Here is a 23,484-nt window from a genome sequence, read left to right as displayed (position 1 = left end):
ACATATTGCCAAATAGGGCTTAGCAAAGCGGAACTGAGCTACATCTCTTTCTGAGTAGGTAAGGAAAGAGATATGAATGCTCCTCCACAAGGGCCAGGAAGAAGCATGGATGACATGGAATGAATGCGTGCAGATGATAGGCATTGTCCGACCTTCCTAGGGACACAGGAGGCCTGCCAGGCAGCCTTGTGATTGGCTGACAGGAACAGGTGAAAGCCCACCCTCCAGCTCTCTTAGTGAATTGGGCATTCTAAGGGGGCTGAGAATGGAAGAAGGGCAGGTTTTGAAGTATTTTTCTCCCAAGCACAAGCAAAGTTGAAAGTCAAGTTTAGTGATATTTGCAAGAGGAATTTGTAGGGCTATGTGCTGTTTGTTACCAGCTTGAATCAACCTAGCTCCTAGGCTTATAACCACCTATGTGGCTAGCAGAGTACAGGGTGACCTTCTTTCCAAGTTGTGTGAGAAGTACAATGGAAACTTGGATAGCCAAAGGCCCAAATTTTTCTTTTTGTCTAGAAGACCCCAATTCCCCTTGCTCAGCCACCGGAGTGGTTGTGTGAGGGCTGTGGAGGGAAGGAGAATAGTGTGCCCAGAACCTCCCCACCCTGGAGGTAGGGTTCAGTGTAATGGATCGTCATAGTGAAGTGACGGCTGATGGCATGTTTTTGTGTCAGACGGATGCCTGGAGGCTTTTCCCTAGTGCAGGGTGGCCTGAGGTCTGAGATGCCCTGTGGGAGAATATTTGGGTCCTATCCAGACAGCAGTTATAGGGGCAAACTATGTTGTGGCCTCCTTCTCTGAGGTAAGGAATGAGGGTATTGCTTGCCACAAAAACAGAAGAGCCAACTGAGGCCATAGTCAGGGTGTCAATCCTGTAGACGTGAGGGCAGTGGGTCAGCTTCCTGGCCATGCAAAGTCTCTTGATGGGTAAGGTCGGCTCAGAGTCAGCCCAGGCTCCCTGTGCACTGTGGGAGCAGGGGGAGGAGGTTCTGAAAGTTGTATAGGAATTCTGGGTCTTAGAGTTGTAGTCTGAGCTCAGAGAGAATGGGAACCAGACCTTCTGCCCTCCCTTCAGTTTCCCTAGAGCCCTCTCGTCAGCAAAGGTGCACCGGGTTAGCCCCAAGAAGGCAGCGTGAGTTGATGGGGTCATGTTTCAGCTGCAGCTAATCCAAGTCACTCGATATAAATCTCTCCCTGCTGCCTCTCCCCTCCCTCCCATCCCCAACCCACAGACAGGGAAATGAATCCTGGCCCTCACCCTGAATACATCATGGCAGGCTTGCCTCTAATGAGAGAGGGCCATTCATTGTGGGGTGAAGCTCCCTGCAGAGCCCGGGATGCCATTAATTAAAGAAGAGCCACCTGAAGCCAGTCGTGCGGTGCAGCCTGCCACGCTTAGATGGAGTGGTGGTGGGGTAGCCTCGTTAGCCTGACAGCTCCTTGGGCTGAGAGTTCTTGGGCTTGGAGGAGCGAGGGGTGCTCCCCCTCTGCCTGATGCCCCTGGGGCTAACCTACTCACAAACATGAAAGCCCCCTCCTGCACATGTCCCCGGGCCCAGAACTGGCACTAAAGGGGTTCCTGATGGTGGGCTTGGCTGGGGATTAACCATTTCCTAGCTGCAGGCCTGAGGGTAGGAGCAGGTTTCTGTGGAGCCAAAGCAGTTCTTCTGTTTCCCAACCTTGGCTCCCTTCACAGTTATCCATGTGATCCTGGAATTGCAAGTCAGCAGATGTCTCACCCCATGTCCTTCCCTCAGATCCTGAGTTTGGGATAGTTGCTCTGCTCTGGAAGAACTTTGTATATCAACAGGGACTGAGACAGAAGCTCTGTTGTCTGATCAACAAGCACAGCTCCTCCGTGGCAGGCAGGCCCTCTGGGGTTCTACTCTCTGGGCACTTCTAGGCTGTAGGGTGGAACCCCAGTGGCAACCTCATTTCCTCACTCACTAGGAAGGTGTGAGGAAAGGGTCTAAATCATTGTAGTGATTATAGGAACCCCTGGAATGGAAATTCTGCTCAGTGAAAACCCTGATAAAAGATAAAGATACTTGCTTAAAGACTGATCAGTCTTCGAGATGTTCAAGGCAGTAGGAGCCTCATGCTTTGGCCTGAATTGGTAACTGAGTGGTTCTTTACTGCTTAACTGGTCCAGAAGAAGCAAGTGTTGCTGCCTTGGTTCTGGCCCTGGATTTGATATGAGGCTCTCCCCTTGACCATGGACGAGGGTCTTATCACCTCCTCCTTGCTGGCTGGAGGGGCTGTATGTTCTGAGACTTTCACCTTAGCCCAGAGTTGGGCTAACTCAGCCAGTCTCTGCCTGGCTTGTTAGGAAGACGAATTAGATCCTATGTTGGTGGCTCTTCAGGGCAATCTTTGGAAGTCCGGTTCTATGCTCTGTGGCAGAATCCAACAGACAGGCTGCTTCAGAGGGCCTCAGAGCCAGATCGGCACCAGGCTGGAACTGTATGACCTATCTCTGCTTTCCTATAGCTCACCTGGCATGGAACAGAGGCTCCATGTAGCCCCCCACCAGGTCACAACCTCGTAGGTATGGGATCCATGCTATATTCTTGTATTTTGAACATTTTTCACCTTTGTAGGCCTTGGCCATTTGCTTGGGCCTTTCTGACCTTTGTCAGATAGAGTGAAGGCTGGAGGACCTTTTTTCCCAAGCTCCAAGATGGAACCACTGGTGTTCCTGGAAAATATTTTCCTTTGTGTAAGATATTGTTTAGATCTGTGTTTTTTAAAAACACTTTTTGAGCATCAGCTTGTTTTTGGTTCTTTAAAAAAAATGGTGCCTGGCACAGTGGCCCACACCTTGAATCCCATTGCTTTGGGAGGCTGAAGTAGGAGGATTGTTTGAAGTTGGGAGTTGAGACCAGCCTGGGGTAGCAAGGGCCCATCTCTATTAAAAAATAAAATAAAATAAAAATTAACCTGGTGTGGTGGCACACGCCTATAATCCTAGCCACTCAGGAGGCTGAGACTAGAGGATTGCTTGAGCTCGGGAGTTTGAGGCTGCAGTGAGCTACAGTTGTGTCACTGTACTCCAGCCTGAACAACAGAGTAAGACTCTGTCTCTTAAAAAAAAAATTGAGGTATGAAATAGGTACAGGTGCATAAATAGACAAATGTGAAGTGTATAGCCCAATATATTCTTATACAAGTACACACCTGGGTAACTATCACCCCGGTCAAGATCAAGAACTGTTTTCATCATCCCAGAAAGTTCCCTTGTGCCTCTTCCCAGTCAGTGATGCCTTTCCCTTGCCAAGTAACCACTGTTCCGACTGACTTCTGTTAGTTTTGGTTAATTTTTACGTATTCTTGGCTTTCATATAAATGGAATCATGCAAGGCATACTCTTTTGTGTCTGACTTCTTTCACCCAGGCTAGAGTGCAGTGGTACAATTTTGGCTCAGTGCAACCTCCACCTCCTGGGCTCAAGTCATCCTCTCACCTCAACCTTCTGAGTAGCTGGGACTATAGGCATGTGCCACTGCACCCAGCTAATTTTTGTATTATTTTTTGTGTGTGGAGTTGGGGTTGTGCCAGGTTGCTCAGCCTGGTCTTGAGCTCCTGAGCTTAAGCCATCTGCCTACCTTGGCTTCCCAAAGTGCTGGGATTACAGGCATGAGCCACCACACCCAACCTGTGTCTGACTTCTTTTGCATGACATAATGTGTGGGAGATTCATGTGTATTGTCTGTATTGAGAATTTAGCCTTTGAATTGTATTTCTGTGTAGTATTCCATGGTATTATACTACGTTTTATTTATTCTCCTTTTGCTGGAACATCTACTATACTTTTCTTTAGTTGTTTAGTATATGTGTCTGAATGAATATGTGAATCTTCAGTTTGATGTGAGACTCTCCCTATGTCCATCAGCTTTTCTCAATCCCCCTCACCCTTTCAAACCTAATTTTAGTCCTTTGGCCATATGGTCTTCCCGGTCTATTCTGGAACCCACACTGGCCTCCCTCTTCTCTGAGGTCTTGTGATAGGGAGAGACTGGCCCCTGTGGAAGTAGCCTTTGAACTGTATTGATTCATTTATTTATTCTTTCAGCAGATGTGTTGACTACCCACTATGTGCCCTGCACTGCTGTAGGTATTAAGGATACAGCAGTGAATAAAGAAAGAAAACTTCCCAAATATCCTGCCTTCATGGAGTTTGTATTCCAGTGCATGCAGCTGGCGCTGTCCTCTGCCCTTTGGACCTAATGCTTGAAGAATCTTAGTCTTCTGTCCTTTGGGATTCCGCAGGAGCTAGATGGCGAGGCCCTTGCCACCTTGGCAGGACTTCTCTAGGGCTTGTGGCCTGTCATCTTCCTTTTCTGCTGTTATTGGTACAAGTGATATTAGCTGCTGCTGCTGCTGCTTGGCAGTGAAAGGGTTTCTCAGTATTGGTGCTTCCCTTCGACTATCCTGGAGTCTGATTCCCTCTGTGAGAGGAGAGAATTAATCTCCAACTTTCCATGCCTGTAAGGTGAGTGACCTCTGTTTTGTCAGCGCTTGCCAATCTCTCCTCTAATTCCCAGCCAGGGTAATGGAGACATTACTTTGTGCTAAAGCAAACCACCAGTTCTCCTAGTGCAGATGCTATGCAGATCCAGGCACTGGGGAAGAGGTCAGAGGCAGAGGCAGCTCCGCAAGTGTCTCTTCACAGATGCAGAGGCACATGAAGGCTACAGGGGTGTTGGCACCTGAGCCACTATGCTCCTGAACTGTGGCTGGCAGATTCAAGAAGGAAAGATGCTCTGCCATCATATTCTCCTTATTCCCCAGCCATGCCAAGAGGGTGGCTGCTTCCGTTTGGTCTAAATTAGGTTTCTGTGGTCAGGTTCCTAAGAGCCCATGAGAGGCTGTGAACACCCCAGTGAAGAAAATGAGTCAGGGAGCAGAGGTCTTAGGAGTTGAAGGCCAGGGAACTCAAGGCTTCAACTGGCATAGTGGTCCACACCTGAATGATTTGTGGACTCTGGGGGCTTAGCTTTGTAGGGCTTTGGGAAGGCCAACTATGAGTGGGTGGGATAAATTCTCAGTGTCCCTGGCTAAAGGGTGACACAACTCTGACTTGATAGTTCTGTAAAACTGTTTCTTCCAAAGCTTGCGAGGATGTTGGTTTGGGGAAGAAAGCCAGCCAGCCCAGAGAATCCCAGGAGCCTGACAGGCCTTTTTCTCTGCGATTCTTTCTCGCAGGCAGCCTGAGGCAGGCTGTCTCTTTGTTAACAGAGTGACAGCAATGTGACACCATGGAAATAATTACTAACAAATCACGGTGCTGACTGCAAACAGCTCTCTGTCTTCAGAGGCATGTCAGGGTGCATTAGAGCAGGACTGGAGGAGCGGCACATGTGGGGGCTGAGGCACAGCCTCCACTCAGACACTCTTCTTCCCCCACTCTGACCCCTTCCTGCTATGTCTGACTTTCTTGCTCTTGGCCTTCCTGACTAGGTCAGCTAAGGGGCAAGCTGGACAAGTGACATGTAGATGGTTCAGCTTCTCTGGACAGGTAGCTAGGACTCCCATCTTTGCCAGGGAGCACCTGGGTAGTGATGAGAGCCAGGAGTTTTCCATTATGGGACCCCCCCAAAAGGTAGACGGATGCTCTGTTTCTCTGATTTACTCTCTGCCATTGAGACCAGCCTCACCGGTCAGTCATTTGGGGTTTGGGGGTGACAGAATATTTGCTTCAACCGGACCCAGATTGTGGAGGGAGCCTTGCATCTGTGTTGGCTCAGCTCCCTTCCCCCACGAGCTCTGGTTTCTTCTTCAATTGCCATAGTCAATTTTTGGTAAGTCGACTTTGTCCATTCCCTCTTGGTTAGCAGAGTGATTGCTCTGACTGTCAGGACTGTAAATAATGTTCCTGGTGTGTGTGGCTGGAGGCAGCGCATGGGGTGGGGAAAGGAGTGGAAGGAGGAGCAGCATTCCGGCTCCCTCGCTCGCCCCCTCCCCTCTCATACAATATTTATCCAGGGATGGGAGTCAGATGCAGCGACCTCAGGGGTCACCCAGTTAAATAGCTTCTGAACCTCCCTGCATTCTAATTGCTGCAGTTGTCCTTTGCTCTGGAGACTTCTCCTCCCCATTGTCTGCTGAGGCACACACTAATGGCTGTCCTCCCTGGCCCTGCTGGGAGGTGCAGTGGAGGGGGGTGGAGAAGAGAGCTCATTGCTACCTTCCTTTCCCCAGGGATAAGGGAATCTAGGGCCTATTAACAAGTGGCTTTAGCTAGGAGGAACACAATCCCCTGTCTCCCCCTACCCACTCCCTAAACCTGGCTGGAGAAGGAGGCCCAGGCAATAGGCTTGGCTAATGGGGCCAAGGGGCTTTACCCATTCTCAGTCCTATAACCAGAATCATGGGACTAGTACTCCTCTACAGGCTACAGGAAGCCAGGGGACAGACCCTTGAATGCCCAGCTGATGAATGTCATTCTGTGTTCCCATGGTGTCCCACATATAGGGTTTGGAAGCTTCTAATGAGTGGTATTTCCTGTTGAAATTTGTTGCATTTTCCCCAAAGATTGGCCAAATGCAAAAGTCTGTTTGGTCCCCTGGAAGTTGATTTAGATGATTGCTCATGGTAGCAGATGTGTCCCATTCTTTGATTTAAGAGTGGCATGTGCTATACATCTTCACAAGGACCTTCCTGTAAGTATCAGTTACCCTCCATTGCAGCTCTTCTCTCCCAAGGAATCCTGTTGGAAATTGTCATTGAAGGTGCTGACCCCAGCATATCCTGGAAGTGCTGGCATTCCAGTAGTAGCCTAAAGTTAGTACCTGTTGAGAGCTGCTCTGTAAGTACTGTGCTGGGGACTACAGCACAGTAAGTACTGTAAGTACTTCCACAGCCCTGTAAGTACTGTGCTGGGGACTACAGGGACTGCCAAGTAGTGTTCAGGACAGAAAGACCAGCACACACATACCTAATTATAGGGTAAGTAAGGTAGAGTATGAAAACACTACAGTGAAGGCACAAAACAAATTCTGTGAGAACCCAGAGGAGCACTGTAGAGAGACGGAATGGTAGTATTTTTTTTTTTTATAACACTAAACTTTCTTTTCTTTTGAACAGAATTTTAAAGCCCAGCATTAATCTGGTTGAAGCTGGGGAGAAGCCCTGCCCATTCTTCCTCTCCCATTCTTCGTCCTCTTCCCCTGGTCCATTAAGTAGCCTAATGTTCCTCCTTAGAAGCCTAGGACTCCATGGAGCACTCTTTAAAAATCACTAGCCTATTCTAATGCCCACACAGAAGTCTGACTCTGTATAGGACAAGTGCTTACACCTCTTGAAGGAGTCAGGGGAGCTGGATTCGGGGCAGAGGAGACCAGCTAGAGGGTTAAGGGCACAGCTGTGTCTTGAGCACCCATATGAAAGCGGAGGTCAGACTGTATCCCAGATCCTGAACACCAGGAGGATGCGTCTCTGCAGAACCTCCAGAGGGCATCGTAGGCCACACAACAGCATCTCAGGCATAGGGTCAAGATGGCTACAGGCCAGGGGAAGACAGTAGTAGGATGAGCAAGGTATCTTGGAGGCAGCTCAGCCTGCTAAGGAGCTCCTGGTTTCCCTGGCCAAAAAGAGAATAGCTCATTAGCTGAGGCACTGACCAAAGTGCCCTGGAAACCTCCCATCACTTGCTCAGCCTCCTCTCCTTACCCACTCCCTACTGGGGCTTCTGCCACTCCATCTGGGAAAGAGAGCTCTGGCTGGGCCCTGGTGGCAGCTCCAGCACTTCCTGCAGTCACAACAGGTGGGGCACTGTGCCTTTCACTGATGAGTTGTTGTGGAAGGACAGTGGAGAGGCACTTGTCTTATTGTTTCCCTAGAGAGGGGCTGGGGAGATACAAGTTAGTGAATTTTAAGGACTATTTGTGGCAATGGGGAGGTGCTTGTCATGTGGTTCTACAGGGTGTGTGTGGCACTTGTATGCTTCATGTGGGCTCCATAGGGGAGAAATGAGAGATCGTTGGCAGGCGGGCTAATGAGAGATAGTTGGCATGGAGCAGGGAGGTGCTATGTGCATACACTGTGCCTTTTGGAGGCTTTGAGCAACTTGGGCACTAAGGATCTGAAGTTGGTTTTCCTTGGGATCACCAGCAGCCTGCCCTGTGGGGCATCCCTCTGTACTGCCTGTGTTCTGGTTTCTGTTGGGACCTCTCCAGAGCAGCATGTCTGGGAACACTTCCAGCTGTGCTGCCAGACCCAGACGCAGGTGACGGCCTTTCGTCTGTACTATAGGGAAACCAAGAGGAAATTAAATGTCATTTGCCCCCTGCACAGCAGGTTGCTGCCAGATCAGACACTGCTGCTTAGAGCTGTGCAGAGGGCACCCGAGGGAGGGCTTATGCCTGCAGCCAGTCCTGTGAGCTGTGGAGACTCCCAGGTGATGGCCTGGCTCATTCCCAGGGCTTTCTTTGCCGGCTGGGTTCACCCTGGCCTGGAGCTCAGCCCAGTGCTACATGGCAGCTGTGGCCCATGCCAGGTCAGAGGTGTGTGTGTACCAGTGGGGGAAATGGAGGGGAAGGGCAGAGCCTGCCAGTAGAGGACACACAGAAGACAGTGAGGTGATCAGCCCTTCCTCAAAGAAGCTGTGTGGCATTGTGGAAAGAACAGGGCCTTTAGAATGAAGAGACCTGCTTTCAATTCCTGGCTTTACTGCTTTCTAGTTGTAGGGTCTTGCAAAAGTCACGTTCCCACTTTCAACCTTCATTCCTTTATCTGTAAAATAATAAGCAGCTCTGGCTCCTGACGTCTGTGGGGAGAATGTAGCTTCCTGTTAGGACTGGTGCCAGAGTTTTCCACCCCACCTCACCTGGGTCTGGAAGCATGGCCTGTAACCCCTTGCTGTGGGGCCTCACTGTGAGGTGAGTGAGGTGAAGTTGGTTGAGGTGGGGTGAGTGGTAAGTCTGGCCTGGCAGGCATAGCTGGTCATCTCTCCCTGCCTCAGGCCTTTCCTTCTTATCCTAGGCCTCTCAACAAGGCATCCCAAGGCCTTGATGAGATGAGTAAGGGTAACGGTGGCAGGACAAAGCAGGAGGCTTGCCGAGGTCACCCAGCCCACCGTGGGGCTCAGGTGGCTCCCTCCAATCTCATGCTTGCACTCCCCTCCCTTTCTGAGAGGACAGCAGGGCTTCCCCCACCCCTTTTCTGCCCTTGAAGTCCTGGTGGTAGACCATAGTTCTCAGCTCCGCAATGACATTTATTAACAGGGCTTTGGGAAAATATGTTATAATACTGCCAGAGTTCTCCCTAGAAAACCCCCCAGCCCCCAGCTCACCCTCATCTGAAGCATGGCTGCTGGTGGTGAAATTCATTAGTGTTCTCTGACAGGCAGTGGCGACAGAGGCGCTCGCTGTCTGCTTCCTGCTCCCTCGCTCTCGTGCTCCTGCTTCACGCACACTGATATTTAAAGCTGATGGGCTGCTTATAGACTTCTTGTACCATGACAAGTTTGGGGAGGGCGTTGAGGAGGAAGAGACAGACAGGGAGCCAGCTGTCATGCTGGTATTTCAAACAGTACTCTCTCCTGACCCTTTGCAGGCTCCAGCAAGTGTATCATCTTTCTGAAGCCTGTGGTTGGAATTGTAACCTGCAGCCATCCCAGAGGATGGGGCAAGTGTGGGGGCAAAGTGAGCTGATAAGTCAGCAGTGCATTCCCCCTGGGGCTGTGGGCAGGCAGAGAAGAATGCAGGGACCGCATGTGCGCACGTACACACACTTGCTTGAGCCCGGGAAATTGCAGCTGAGTCTCTGAGTGCCCTCGACATTGCCCTCCTACCAGCAGGAGTGATATGGTCCTTTCTCAGTAGTCGCTCCTAGAGTGACCATTTTATGTCTGCCATGATTATCTTCTGGATGGGCCCGGAAGCTTTCTGATGATAGAAATCCTGTTGCATTAGCCTCTGTCTGAGGGTCCTGGGTGTCAGTGATACTCCTAAATATAAAGTGGTTGGTAGAGGTAGAAAGCTCTCTCCTTTTGTGTCTAGCCTGGGGTCTTAGCTTTCGTTCCTTGATATTCGTGTGCTGATTCTTTGGATTTGGAGAATGAGTCCCAAGGTGCTTCCTCTATTCATAACTCCTCCCCTCAGCCCAAGCTTCTTGGAATTCATTTTGTAGCTATGAAATGGTTCTGGAACTTTCCATTTTTCTGTCATCCCCAGCAAGCCTTCTCCAGTATCCTTTTCCTGACCAAGGCACTGTCTTTTCAATGCAGGTGGCCTGGAAGCATCTCTACAGGCCATTGCAGGTTTGGTTTCAGTTGATCTCCTTATAGCCAGAATCCTTTCCATGGCCTTATTTGTAAAGCATGTTTTCCTTGGTTGGCTCCTTTAACCCTCACAGAGCAGGGCATGGAGGTGAAGTCACTTACCCCAGGACACATGGTCACTTGTCCAAGTTACCTTAGTGTAGTGGAGCTGTGATACTGGACAGGGCCCCACCATCAGGGGGCTTTGATGGGAAGAATGAGTCCCAAGGTGCCTCCTCCATCCATAACTCCAGGTCCTGCAGTAGGGGAGGTCACTGAGGAAAAGTCCAGGCTCCTCTCCTCCCTGTTCTTTTGCCTTGCCAGTGCCATCAGTGCTGCCATTGGCATCCTCAGTTTCAGGCTCAGCAATGTGGGACTGTTTGTCTGAGGGGTTATGCATAAAACAACCTGGACATCTTCTGTTGGAGGTGGAGCAAGGATGCCTTTTTTCTGTATTGGCTGAAGTGTATTCTTGAGCTGTCGAGAACCAACTTTGGTGTGATCTGCTCCTATAGTATCCCTAGCTCTCCCCAGCACTCTGTCCTGTAGGCTTCTAGCAGGGGTTTCTGGCTTGGGGCTGATGTCTCTGGGTAGTGCTTTTCTCTTCCTGTTCTTTCTGATTCCTGCCCCGGCTAAAGGCACTGAGTGCTAGGCCTGCCTGGGGCAGGCCCATGCTGTGTCTTCTGACATGGTGCATCTCGCAGGTGAGATAGATACTAACCAGCTTTGATAAGTAGGAGGCTCAAGCATTAATTTTTTATACATCAGCAGCGGCCAAGTGAGTGAATTCAATTATGAGTCTGCCTTCTCTCTACCCTCCTCTCCTCAATGTGGTAGTTCAGAGCTGAGACTAAGGAACCTGTTGAAATGAGAAACCCCTATTTCCTAGCTTGACCCCCTCACTAATTCGGGTTAAATTGCTACGCTATTGCAGTGGTGACACATTGTGTCTGCCTCTGTTTGTATAAGAGGATGCAGTGGGGGAGGAAGGACCAATTTGTGCAGAGATAAAAGGTGTCACGGGCAGATAACTAACGTCCCAGCCTTGTGCCTGCTCTCATTGTTGCTCAATTTGCTCCGTGTGTAAGCTCAGCCTTCCCCTCTTTCTTCCTTTCCTCCCCTTGGTCATATTTTACCTCGATGCCACAGTGTAATGATGCCCTGCGTAGTGGGGGAGGAGATAGGCACCTCTGGCTGACAGCCCTTCCTGATAACCAAATTCCAGCCCATCCATCACTAGCTACTCTCCTCAACTTGAGGAAAAGTGATCGTGAAAGGCGGGCCGTTTATCACCCAGGGTCTGTTTATCTCCTCTTCGTGGGGGAACGGAAACAGGAGAGACAAAGAGCTGTGTCCCCAGCTAAGTGCTGCCTCGGCTGGAGTAGCCTGAACGTGCTGGATACAGACTCACATCGTGCTGCCTGTGGAGGCTCTGACTAGATAGGACTCCCAGAATGCGATCCAGTGGGAATGGGCCCTTTCCTGAGGCCCAAGACTTGGAGGAAGCATAGGAAATCGTGGCAGTTATGAGATGCAGGGCCGCTAGTGACAGCATTCTTTGAGAGCGTATTGGAATGAGTAAGTGTAGCAACTCTGCATGGAAGTAAGCCCACCCACCCTCACAGGTGTCCTGTGGCAGGATCTTCCAACTTGCTGGTTGGTTGGCTTCTACTAGCCCACTCCTCCCCAAGGCTGGGCCTTCTATGCCTCCATGGTCCAGTGATGACTTTGAAGAAGACAGGCCTCTCCATACTCCCCCATTTCTGCATATTCATACAGTAGTTTGCTCCTGCAGGTGAACAGTATGTGTCTGTCTTAGAGCTGGTGGACACCATGACTGCCAGCCTATATCGCTCCAAGATCCAAGTCCTATAGCCTTTATTGAAAGGAAGAGAGGAGCCAAGGAGGCCTCCAGAGTCTGCTAGTCCCCCTCCTCTTTAAAGACTTGAGTCTGCTAAAAGTGAAAATGACATGCATCTCCCTGAGTTGGGTCTGTCCCTAAGTCTTGAAGAGATGAAAGCATTGAAGGAAGAGTGTCCATCACCTTTTCCAGCATGGTGCCTGCTCTGTTGCTGGTCCTGGCTGTTGGTCTGTCTGCCAGTCTGTCCAGCAGACCTCCATGGATGTGCAGTTTTCCTTGCCTCAGCCTAGCAGCTCTCCCCCCATGTCTGCCTCACCTAATCTTCAAAGCTGAGCTGCTGCTCACAATGGCTCCACCGTGGCCATACGCATTAGCGAGGGGGGTGTTCCCCTAATGAGCTACTCCCCTGCCTTGGCTGGCGCCGGGCTAGCCACACCTGTTTGCCATCAGGGCTGTCTCGGCCCAGCCAGTGTGGCTCAGTTGCAGGTGGTAGGGCTGAATGAGGGGTGGAGTGGGGAAGGCTGGGCGCCTTTTGCTTTGTGCTGTGTGCTTGTGAGGGTGAGGGGCAGTTTCTTACACCCGTTTCCCCTGTATTGTTCTCTTCTAGGCGGGGGGAATGCTCTCTGCCTTCTTTTCTGTTATACAAAAAGAGTAATAAAGGAACTTGAGGAGTATCTCATTTTTTCTAATTTTCCCCTGGATGGAGAGAGAGGAGCCAGTTAGGGTCTGAGGGTAGGGTTTGATAATCTGTTCCTGTGACCCTGAGGTGCCAATGTGGTAATAGCAGGGTCACATGATAAATGCCAAGGAAAGACCCCCTTTCTGGCCTTAGACCCATACTATTTGGAAAGCAATCATGCCTCTTGGTTTAGAGCCCACAGTCAGGACTGGGGACTCTTCCTTAAAGGGGCCTCTTGGATTCATGAAGCTGAAGGAAGTTTTGATTTGGTTGAAAAAAAATCTCATTCTTTTTATGGCCTGGACATAATTGGCTCTTTTCTATTGGCCATCAGTGATGTCATTCCGGCCCTCATAAAGAAGGGGAAATCACACCTGTGGACTTGGTGCATAAAATTTCATTGGGCAACAGTAATAAGCATGACCAGATGATGTTTGGGCAGTTGGGGAGATTTGTGCCCAGTGAATCCAGCTGCATGGAGACCTGGGCACTATAAACCTGCCTGCACGTTCGTGCCCACAGGCTAGTCCAGGGCCCACTGCCAGTGGCTCTTTTCTTAGGATCAGGATGTGGTAGGAACATACAGCATTCAGACCCTTTGTGCCCGGGGACCTTTTTTTTTTTGACAAATTGGTGGAACCATGTACCCACTGATACCCACTGACACCCACTGACCCTAGGCTTCTAAGAACCTTGAACGCAGGTGTGACCTTGAGCAGTGCTACCAGTATGCTACCTGCTTCTCTAAGGCCCTGGGCTTTGCCTTCCCAGGACTATAAAGAGCTCTGAGCGTGTCTGTACAACTTACGCCTGTGCAGTCAGAAGTTTTGGGTTCTGTTTCTAGTACTACCCTTGGCTTGTTGTGTGATTGAACAAATCCTTTTCTTCTCTGAGCCTCAGTTTCCTCTTTTATGTAAGGGATGATGACCGCTCTAACCCACCTTCCTCACAGATTTCATATCTTGATCCTCTCTAAGCTGGGGTAGGGTGTGTGAAAGAGATGTGTACCCAAGTACACGTGTGAACCCAACGCACCTGTGAACCCAAGTTCTGGCATTTGGCCCTTTGTCTCTCACGAAGATGAAGCTGGCCCTGCTACATTTTTATGGCTTGCGTCTTGGAGTCACAGGGCTAGGACTACCCAGAGGACTACTCGACAACCTGAATGCCTGTGGGTGAGTCTCCAAACTGCACGTGTACTTGCAATGACTAGAGCCCCTGAGTGAGAATTACGGTGCCTAACCCCCATGCACATCAGTCAGACCTGGGATTCAGAATGGCACCCGAGATTGCTGGTGAGCCATATCTCAGGCGGAGTATCCAACCTGACAATCTGTCTGGCCTGTCCTTAGTGTGGCCCCTTTGGGATAGGTCCTCCTCTGAGAAGAATAGGCATGATCCTACTGACCTAGACCCTTCCTAGATAGTAGAAATTTCTACAGCTGTTGTCTACCCTTAAAATTCTGCTAAAGAGGGAGCCCCTCCCTCTCCCAGGGCTAGCTAGAGCCAAAAGGACTCCTGGCCTGTGTCAACTAAAAGAATCAGAGAGTGCTACAGTTGGCTACGGGAGAATGAGATAGAGGCTCCCTGTCTATTGCTGGCCAGTCCCCCTGACCTATTCCTTTGTGGATTCTGCTGCTTCTGGTGGCCCCTTTCACTCATAGACTTTAATGTGATTTTTCTAAAATAACTGAGTTCAGCAAGCATTTTCACAAATACCAAGGATAAGGAACATGACAGAAAGATTGAAGCAAATAGAATTATTGTCAAATTACCGTTCTGCTTCTTAGGCAGCCACGTTTTAGCTCCTAAGGCTACCTTTCAGCCTTAAAAACCTTGCCTCATTTCCTCATGTTCTTGGTCCTTCATCCTACATGGGCACATCTATCTGGATACCCCTTCATCATCTTGGCCTCAGCCTGAATTTCCCTTCTAGGAAACTGACTAGTTGCAGTTAATGTCACTGTGCCACTTGGATGTTTGAGAGGAACCTGCCCCTCAGGTAAGATATCTTGGGTCTTATAAAAGTAAATCCTTACTATACACTGCCTGAAACAAGGGGATCAATTTTCTATTAGTATCTGTCAAATATTTAAAGGGTAATGGAGGGAAGACTGGACTGCCTTGAACTTTCTGGAATGGAATCAGTCATCTCAACTAGATTCTTATAGCCAAACTTTCTAGAAAAGGAGTTTGCACTTGTAATCTTCACTGTCTTATCTCTCACTCTTTGACACTTTGCAGGTTGCCTTCTGCCTCCCAGACTCAGCCCACTGACGCCCCTTTCACCAAGATTACTTTTGACCTCCTCATTTCTAAATCCATTGGGTTTTTCCCAGCTGTCATCTTGCTTGACCACTCCATGGCAGTTGACACTAATTACTTAGCATTTCAAACTCAAAAATCAGTTCTATATATTCCAGAGAGGGGAAGCACACTTTTATCACAGTTTAGGTTGACCACAGGTAATATGAAGTGGGGTCAAAAGAGCATGTGTGACTTTAGATGTCACATACCCTGAGAAACGTCTGGGGCCCTGCCCTTTGGGAATGGGGATAGGTTGGATAAGTCCTGACTCAATGGCATATTGTCTCGTGAGGAACTCTTGAAGTTGCTAAGCGTATGTGGCTTGGAGAAGGGAACTCCAACGGAAGCTTTCTGGACTCTCAGATCTTAGAAGGTTTCTGTGAGGAAAAGATAGAAGTCTTGTTCTTTGTATTTTCTAAAGACAAATACTTTGACCCCATGGATAGAAGTTACAGGGAGACAGACTTTAGTGTTTAAGGAAGGATTTCTAAGAATTGAGTCAAAAAATTAGATCTAGCTGTTTCATGAAGTAGTGAGGTCCTTGTGTGTGATGATGGTCTGATGGCGGTAGCCTGGTTTCATTTTGGCTCAATAAAACTTGCAAGGCATTAGCCTGGGCCCTCTGCTCACCTCGCTCGATATGAGGTGGCCTTATTTACTCTCCTGGCTTTAATTTTACTTAAGTTATGTTAATGATTACATTAATAATTATACTAATGATTCAGCAATCCGTGTTCTTATTCCAGATCTCTCTTCAAAACTGGATATCCTGTTGCCTCTGAGATACATTCCACTACCAGATATCTCCTAGGCACCTCAAGCTCAGCAGACATCGAGCGTTTATTGTGTGTCAAGCATATTTCTAAAACTGCATTCCCAAACTCCTGCTTCCTTCTAGTGACATACTAAAGATGGGGCAGGGGAGCAGCTCCTCCCCCCCACCCCCCAGTTTGGGCAGAAAGTGGGGTATGCTACAAGTAGAGCATTTAAAAACCATAATAAAATTGACTAAATGCAGGCTTGCTCTGGATGTCACATAGGCTCTCCGTGCCACTGCCTCCTCCTTTGGATCCATCTTAGTGAGTGGCATGAAGCTAGCCAAGCAGAGCTCTACTGCTTTCTCACTGGGCCCCACATTTCATTCGGTCACCAGGCCTCCTTTACATCTCTTAATGTCTGTTCCTTGATCACCATCTTTACCATTACTGTTTCTCTCTCCTGGCTACTACCCTGCTTTTTCAGTCTATTATTTTTGCTGCCTCCAGAACAATCTTGGTAAATACAGCTCTTCAGAGGCTCTTCATTGACTGTGGCACAGCTCTTCTCTTAGGAATAAGACTGTGATCTTTCCTGGCTGGTATTTCTAGTACTCTCTTCCTCCATCCTTGCATATGCCCCTGTGCTCCAACTTAAGGCTGTTTTTGTCTTTCTTTCATTGCCCATACCTCTGAACAAACTGAGCTCTTTATGGACAAGAGTTACATCTTTCTTCCTGACTCTCATTAAGCAACAATGCATGTTTGATTGAATGGATTTGTCTGAGTAAAACAATATCATCAGCTAGAGGGGGAGATAGTTGATAAATTCTAATTTAAAGAAAAAAATAAGAACAGACCCTTGATTTAAATTCTGACCTCCTCTTATCCTTCTACCTTGCCTCTTCTCTATCTGAAACAAACCTGTAGCTAGACGCTTAAATGTGAGCTGAAACCCCAGCTCATCTATCTCCAAACGATATGCTCTGCCTTTCTCTCCTCCTGTCTTGTCTGTTTGGCTCTCTGCTGTAACAAAACAACAACAAACCAGTGTGTGGAAAGAACATAGGCTTTGGAGTCAGACAGAACTGGGTTCAGTTCTTGACGCTATCATGTTTTAGCTGTGGGACCTTGGGTAACCTCTCTAAATCTCATTTTCTCATCTGTAAAATGTCGACAACAGTACCTGTGTCTCAGCATTGCTTTGAAGATTAAATGTGAAAATGTAAGTAAGGTGCTTGGCATACTGTAAGCCATTAGGAAATAGTCGCTGCTGCTGTTATTTTGAAAAGAGTTTTTGGGCTGTCACACTTGAATCTGAGGGCCAGAGCTGGAGCCCAGTGTCTATAGTGGGATCTACGGCTAATGGGTTGACCTTTTGAGGTCTATTTGTCTTGTAAACTCTTTTGGACTTCCTATCTTAAGTCTTCGTACCTGGGACGTGGATGTGCCCAACTTGTTCTCTCTCCCCTTTTTTTTGTAGGCTCCCAGGCCAGTGCCAGTACCTGGGCTTACCAGTGGCGGATTACTTCAAGCAGTGGATTAATCTGAAAAAGGTACTGTGTCTGAGCCCCAACTGGGTGCTTCCCCTGGTGCTCTTATGCCTCACAGCTCCCCTACTTTACTTTCTTTTCCTATATCTGTTCTCTTTCCTTTTCTTTTTGTTCTTCTCTTTTCTTCAACACCTCTCCTTCCTTTTCCCTAGTTAATATGCACTGAAATATGGTTATTTATGACAGTGGAGAGCTGCTTGGGGACCAGGCCGCCGCGTGGATTATGACACTGCCTTAGTTGGTGTCTTTCAGACATGGAGAAACGTCCTAGTTAAGGAGATTTCGGGGGGTTCTTGCTCAGAGCTGAATCTGGGGGCAGAGCTGCCTTGTCTCTAGGAGTGATGTGGCACTAGCTGAGACTCTGGGAAGGTATTCTCCTTTGTTATCATCATGAATGTGGCCTCTGACCCTCCTGACTGTCCCTGATATATCACTCTGGTTGGGAGGCAGAGTTCATTTAAGTTGGCTTTATTCCTGCCTTGCTCCAGGAGAGCCTGGCTCATGTGACGAAGGGCCATGGAAACTAGAGTCCAATTCCCTTTGGACCTGATGGGGAGACTGGAACTCATGCAGCATCAAGCACCTGGGGAGGTGATGCTGAGGCTGTAGACTGGCAAGGACATTGTGTGGCTAGGATAGTGAGCCCTGGCAGTGAATGAATCACTGGTTGGGAGGCAGAGTTCGTTTAAGTTGGCTTTATTCCTGCCTTGCTCCAGGAGAGCCTGGCTCATGTGACGAAGGGCCATGGAAACTAGAGTCCAATTCCCTTTGGACCTGATGGGGAGACTGAAACTCATGCAGCATCAAGCACCTGGGGAGGTGATGCTGAGGCTGTAGACTGGCAAGGACATTGTGTGGCTAGGATAATGAGCCCTGGCAGTGAATGAATCACTTAGAAAACTATACTTTCCTAGTAGAGTATCCCTGCTCTGGAGGGATCCTTGCTCCGGGAGGCCCAGTCCACTAGAGAGACTCAGCCCCATAAATCATTCTGATCCAAGGGCAACAGTCCTGGAGCAGCCTTAGGAACCTCATGCCACCAGTCAGCTTAGCAACTCCCAGGAAGCTCAGAGAAAGGAGAACACACTGGGGGTCAAGATAGTGGCTTCCAGGGGGCTTAGAGAAGACAGAGGTCAAGGGAGGGTCAGGCTAGGTATGGCGAGGATTTGAGTCTTGACCTGGGCATTCAAGGAAGGTGGGATATGGATAGGAGGAGAAGAGAATGCTTTCTCAGCAGGGAGGGCAGCATGCTTTTGGTGTGTGGGGAGGCTGGGGCTAAGCAAACATGTGGAGGAGCAGTGGAAGAGAAAGTTTTATAAGTATTTATTGCCACACTGACAGTGACTTTGCATTTAGTTCCATGCATTGTGGCATCATTTGTGAAGTCCTTTGCTTTCCATTGGTAGACAGGTGCATTGCACTTGGCTTGTTCACAGTTTGACTCCTACCCCACTCTCCGGCTGATCTCCCTTGAAACTGACCAACTGCTGCTTACTACTTCTCCTCTTATGCTGAAGAAGCTGGACACTGCCCTAGGTTTGGGCCTTTCCCTATGGCCTGCCTTCTTTCTGAAATGTCCCTCAGTCATCTTCATCAGACATGTTCCCTGTCCTGGAAGATTCAACTCAGGTATCACTTCTGCTGAGAAGCTCAGCAGTCAGTCTCTTGCCTTGAGGTTCCTTGGCACTTGGGAAATCACTTACCTCAGTTGAAACTGAATCCATGTATATTTCCTTCCAGACATGTCCATCTGGAGCACAAAGATGGAGTCTGGTTCCTCTCTGTGTCTCTGGTGGCTAGCCAGGGCTGGGCCTAGACTGTGTGCTCAGTGAGTAATTGCTGGCTGACAATTCATCTTCAAGAACTACTTCCACGGAGGCCCCTCAGAGCTAGGCATGTGGCAGAGCTAGGCATGTGGTGGGGCTAGACATGTGGGTGTGGCTAGGCATGCACCCCTGGAAGATAGCATACCGGCTGTCAGAGCACATCTGAGGCTGCTTGCTGGCCTCAGCAAATGCAATGTGAAGGCCCGGCCAGGCGAGGCAGGCGCTGACCATTAGTAATTACCCTGTGAAGTTCACTAGACTTTTTGGTGTATGGATAGCTGCCTGCCTCCAGGTTCCCTGGCAGAAAGACAGGAAAGCAGCCGACCCGTGTGGTAACATTGTCACTCAGGGCCACCTTGGTGCTGCTGGCCCAAAGGGTGGGGGTAGAGGCCGGCTGTCCAGAGTCTTTTCAGCTTGGTTCCCCTGCAGACTGTGCTGAGCTGAACAGGGAAGGAATAGGTACAAGGGGAGGGGAGACTGAGGACTCTGTTCCTAGTTGGCCTTGTGATTTCCTCGTGTGAGGTAACCTGAGCAAGTCTGGGAAAAACAAGGGGTCTAACCCCTTCCTCTCTGCACCCCAGCCACTTTGTATTGCAAGTGTGCTTAAAGGCCCAGCAGGAGAGGTGGCTTAACTTTGAACTTCAGCCCAGTCCTTACCAGCAGCCATTCAGGACATAGAGGCTGCTGAGTCCTGGAGGCCCAGTGGCAAAGTAATCTTTCTGACCTTTATGCTGTGTGACTTGGTGCAGGCTGCACTAAGATTCCTCCTTAAAAAGAGTAATGATAAAAGCAAAGCCAGGGAGGTCATTGCCAAGGTTGCAGGAATATTATGTAAAAGCCTTAGTCCATGCCTTGTTTCCCCTGTGTGACCCAGGCTCTGGCTCTCTACAGGGTCCTCTCGTGTCCTTGATCTTACTCTGCGTTTCCCCCTTCCCTTTCTTCTCTCCTCCTCCTCCACTCCCCCAGCAGAGCTTTACTTCTTCAGAAAGGTGGGGAAGGTCCTGGTCTGCTTGGTCACCTGAGACTTGCCTAGTGAGTGAGCAACTGGAGATGAATTCACCATGCCTATTTCATAAGACCTTCAATCTGAGAAGAGGCAAAATGTCTTTCAGCTGCCCTTACTTCTCCAGAAATGGTGTGGGTTGCATCAGGAAATAGGAACTTTTCAATGGCCAAGTTTCCACATCTCCCATCGCCATCTACTTCCCCTGTAGCAGAGTGGAGCAGGCCTGTGTTTGCTGACATTTGGAATGTCATTGAATGATCTTATTCTTATTGAGCTGTCAGCTTAGAGAGGACTTGGGGCCCTGCTTCCAGCTCCCTCTAGGAGATAGAGCTGTCACTGAGGAGCCAGAAGAATACACACGTATGCAAACGCGTTAATATACACATGTATATGCATGTGAACGCATACACCCCAAGTGGATATACTCCAAATTGCATGTCTGTATCCATATATGCATTCATATATAGGTGCATATACATATAAGCAGTCACCTGAAGAAATATTTGGAGATATACCCAGACATGAAGGTGTTTATACATACATATTCATAAAATATAAAGATACATGCACACAGGTAAACATATATATCTTCATCAGTAAACAAAAAAAAATTTTTTTTTTTGAGACAGTGTCTCACTCTGTCATCCAGGCTAGAGTGCAGTAGCACAAACATGGCTCACTGCAGCCTTGACCTCCCGGGCTCAAATGATCCTCCCATGTCAGCCTCCCAAGTAGCTGGGACTACAGGTGCCTGGCTAATTTTTGTATTTTTTGTAGAAATGGGGTTTTGCCATGTTGTCCAGGCTGGTCTCAAACTCCTGGGCTCAAGCAATCCCCCCTCTTCAGCCTCCCAAAGTGCTAGGATTGCAGGTATTAGCCACTGCGCCCAGCCAATAAAAAACTATTTTGAATGCCTTCTGTGTGCCAGGTACTGTGTGAGGGCCTGGAGATATAAAAAGATGGATGTTGAATAAATAAGTTTAGTTGCATTGAGTAACACTAAACAGTTCAGAGTCATGGATCATGTAATAAGGAACTGACTTAGTAGGGTGGGGTGAGAGAATAGTTCCCTGAGGAAGGATGTCTAAGCTGAGACTTGAAGAATGAGTTGGAATTGGCAAAGCACAGTGTAGCATGTGGAGAGACCCCGAGGTGAAGAGAAGCCTGGCAGCTTCATGAAACCAGAATGTAAGTTTCAGGAGGAGAAAGAATTTGTGTCTCTTTTGTTCACTGCTCTATCCCCATCACTCTGAATAGTTCCTGGCACACAGATGTTTAATCCTTACTTGTTGAGTGAATAAATGCCTAAAACGTAGTGAAGGTGGCAAAAGGAGAGTGGCGTGAGATGAGGCTAGAAGGGAGTCAGGGAGCCTATAGATCACACTTTGATTTTGACCTTGATGTTTAGGTTAAGAGGAAGCTATTAAAGGGCATTAAATATAAGAGGGGCATCATCTGATTTGCATTCCAAGAAAGCTCTCTCTGGCTGCAGTGTAGAGGGAGCTAAGAGCAGATACAGACCAGTTGCTGGTTTTTCTTAATCGGGCTACATTTGGCATTTTTGGGTGGGACAAATCATTGTGTGGGTGACATTGCTGAACTTGTAGCATCCCCAGCCCCTATTAACTGAATATCAGCAGTGCCTCTCTGAGTCATTGTGATAATTAAAAATGCCACCCTGTATCCATTTCTAGTGACCTGGACAGGGTGGGAGTGGAGGAGTACTGTCTTTGATTGAGAACCACAGAACTAGGCTGTTTTTGTGGCCCAGGTGAAAGATGGTAATTACTGGATTAAACTGATAGCAGTGGAAATGCAGAGAAATGGGCCAATTCCTGAGTATTAAATGGTGTAGTCAGTTCTGCTATAATGCAACATATAGATTTCTGAAAATCACCATGCTAGAGAAAGTCATGCAACAAAAATTCCATTAGTGACACATAAAAGAAAAGATAGGAATCTAATAAAAATGGTAGCAAAGTTTTACACATTAAATGCTTAAGAAATACATAAATACCACAATAAATATGGTACTTTACTTTGTAAAACCCCAAAGTTTGCTTGTAGAAATGGGCATGAGAAGGGTTGCAGCTTGTGAGTTATTGTGAAGTAGTAGAAGGAGAATGTCTGAAATCAGATGGAAAATTGTAACCAGATGAATGTAGTCCATACATGCAGTGATCTAAGTGGCTGGTAGATGTTTAAGATGTGTGCACGTATGTGTTTTATATATTCCTACCCAGCTCTGTTCAGCAAGGTGTAGTTTCCTGTGTTCATCTAGTGTTTCTCATGAACAAAATTGCACATAAACAAATGCAAAATTTGTGTTACTATAAATTGTTCCCAATACATCAATTGCATTGGACAGATTTGCTCTTTCGAAGGGTTTTATAGTAGCACTGATTGTATGTATAGTAAACAGGAAATGGTGATTGGTTGTGAGGGTTGAGGATGAAGGAAAAGACCATTATGACCCCAGGATTTATGATATGAGCAACTGAGTGAATTGGAATGAGTTTACTGAGATAATGTTAGGAGGAGAAGTTTCAGGATTGGAAAAGATGAAGTCAGTTTGGGGTATATGAGTTCAGATGCTTTTGAGACATTAAGGAGGCAGTTAAGTCCATAAGTCCGGGGCTCAAGGGTGAAGTCTAGATAGGAGATACAGATTTGAAGACCAAATGTGGTGGCTTATATCTATAATCCCAGGGAGGCGGAGGTGGGAGGATCACTTGAGGCCAAGGAGCTCAAGACCAGCCTGAGCAACATAGTGAGACCACACCTCTACAAAAAAAAACTTAAAAATTAGCCAGACTTGACGATGTATGTTCCTAGTCCTGACTACTTGGGAGGCTGAGGCAGGAGGATCCTTTGAGCCCAGGAGTTTGAGGCTGCAGTGAGCTATGATTGTACAACTTCACTCTAGCCTGGAGTGCAAATTCCTGTCTCAAAGAAAAAAAAAAGATTTGGCAGAGTTATTGGTGTGTGAATGATAATTAAAGCATGGAAGTGGATGAGATTGCCAAAGAAGAGGGTATAGGGTAAGAAGAAAGCCTAGGCAGAACACTGAGAAATACCAACATCTGAGAGTTAAGGAATAGTCAAAAATAGAAAGAATAATAGGCCGGGCGCGGTGGCTCAAGCCTGTAATCCCAGCACTTTGGGAGGCCGAGGCGGGTGGATCACGAGGTCAAGAGATCGAGACCATCCTGGTCAACATGGTGAAACCCCGTCTC

General features: G+C 48.2%; 1 protein-coding gene across 12 annotated transcripts in view; it reads left to right on the top strand.

The window, feature by feature from the left end:
- Positions 1-23,484, top strand: part of ERI3 (ERI1 exoribonuclease family member 3) — a 135,474-nt gene that overhangs the window by 53,839 nt on the left and 58,151 nt on the right. For all 12 annotated transcript variants that reach the window (XM_017540764.2, XM_017540759.2, XM_017540757.2 and 9 more), the window contains one exon: positions 17,347-17,419. In XM_017540764.2, coding sequence (XP_017396253.1) covers positions 17,347-17,419 — 73 coding nt within the window. The remainder of the gene's footprint in view (positions 1-17,346; positions 17,420-23,484) is intronic.

This window comes from Cebus imitator, unplaced genomic scaffold (assembly GCF_001604975.1).
Source record: "Cebus imitator isolate Cc_AM_T3 unplaced genomic scaffold, Cebus_imitator-1.0 Scaffold129, whole genome shotgun sequence".
Taxonomy (NCBI): domain Eukaryota; kingdom Metazoa; phylum Chordata; class Mammalia; order Primates; family Cebidae; genus Cebus; species Cebus imitator.
The sequence above is the reverse complement of the archived record's forward strand: the minus strand, read 5'-3'. Positions and strand labels throughout refer to the sequence as shown.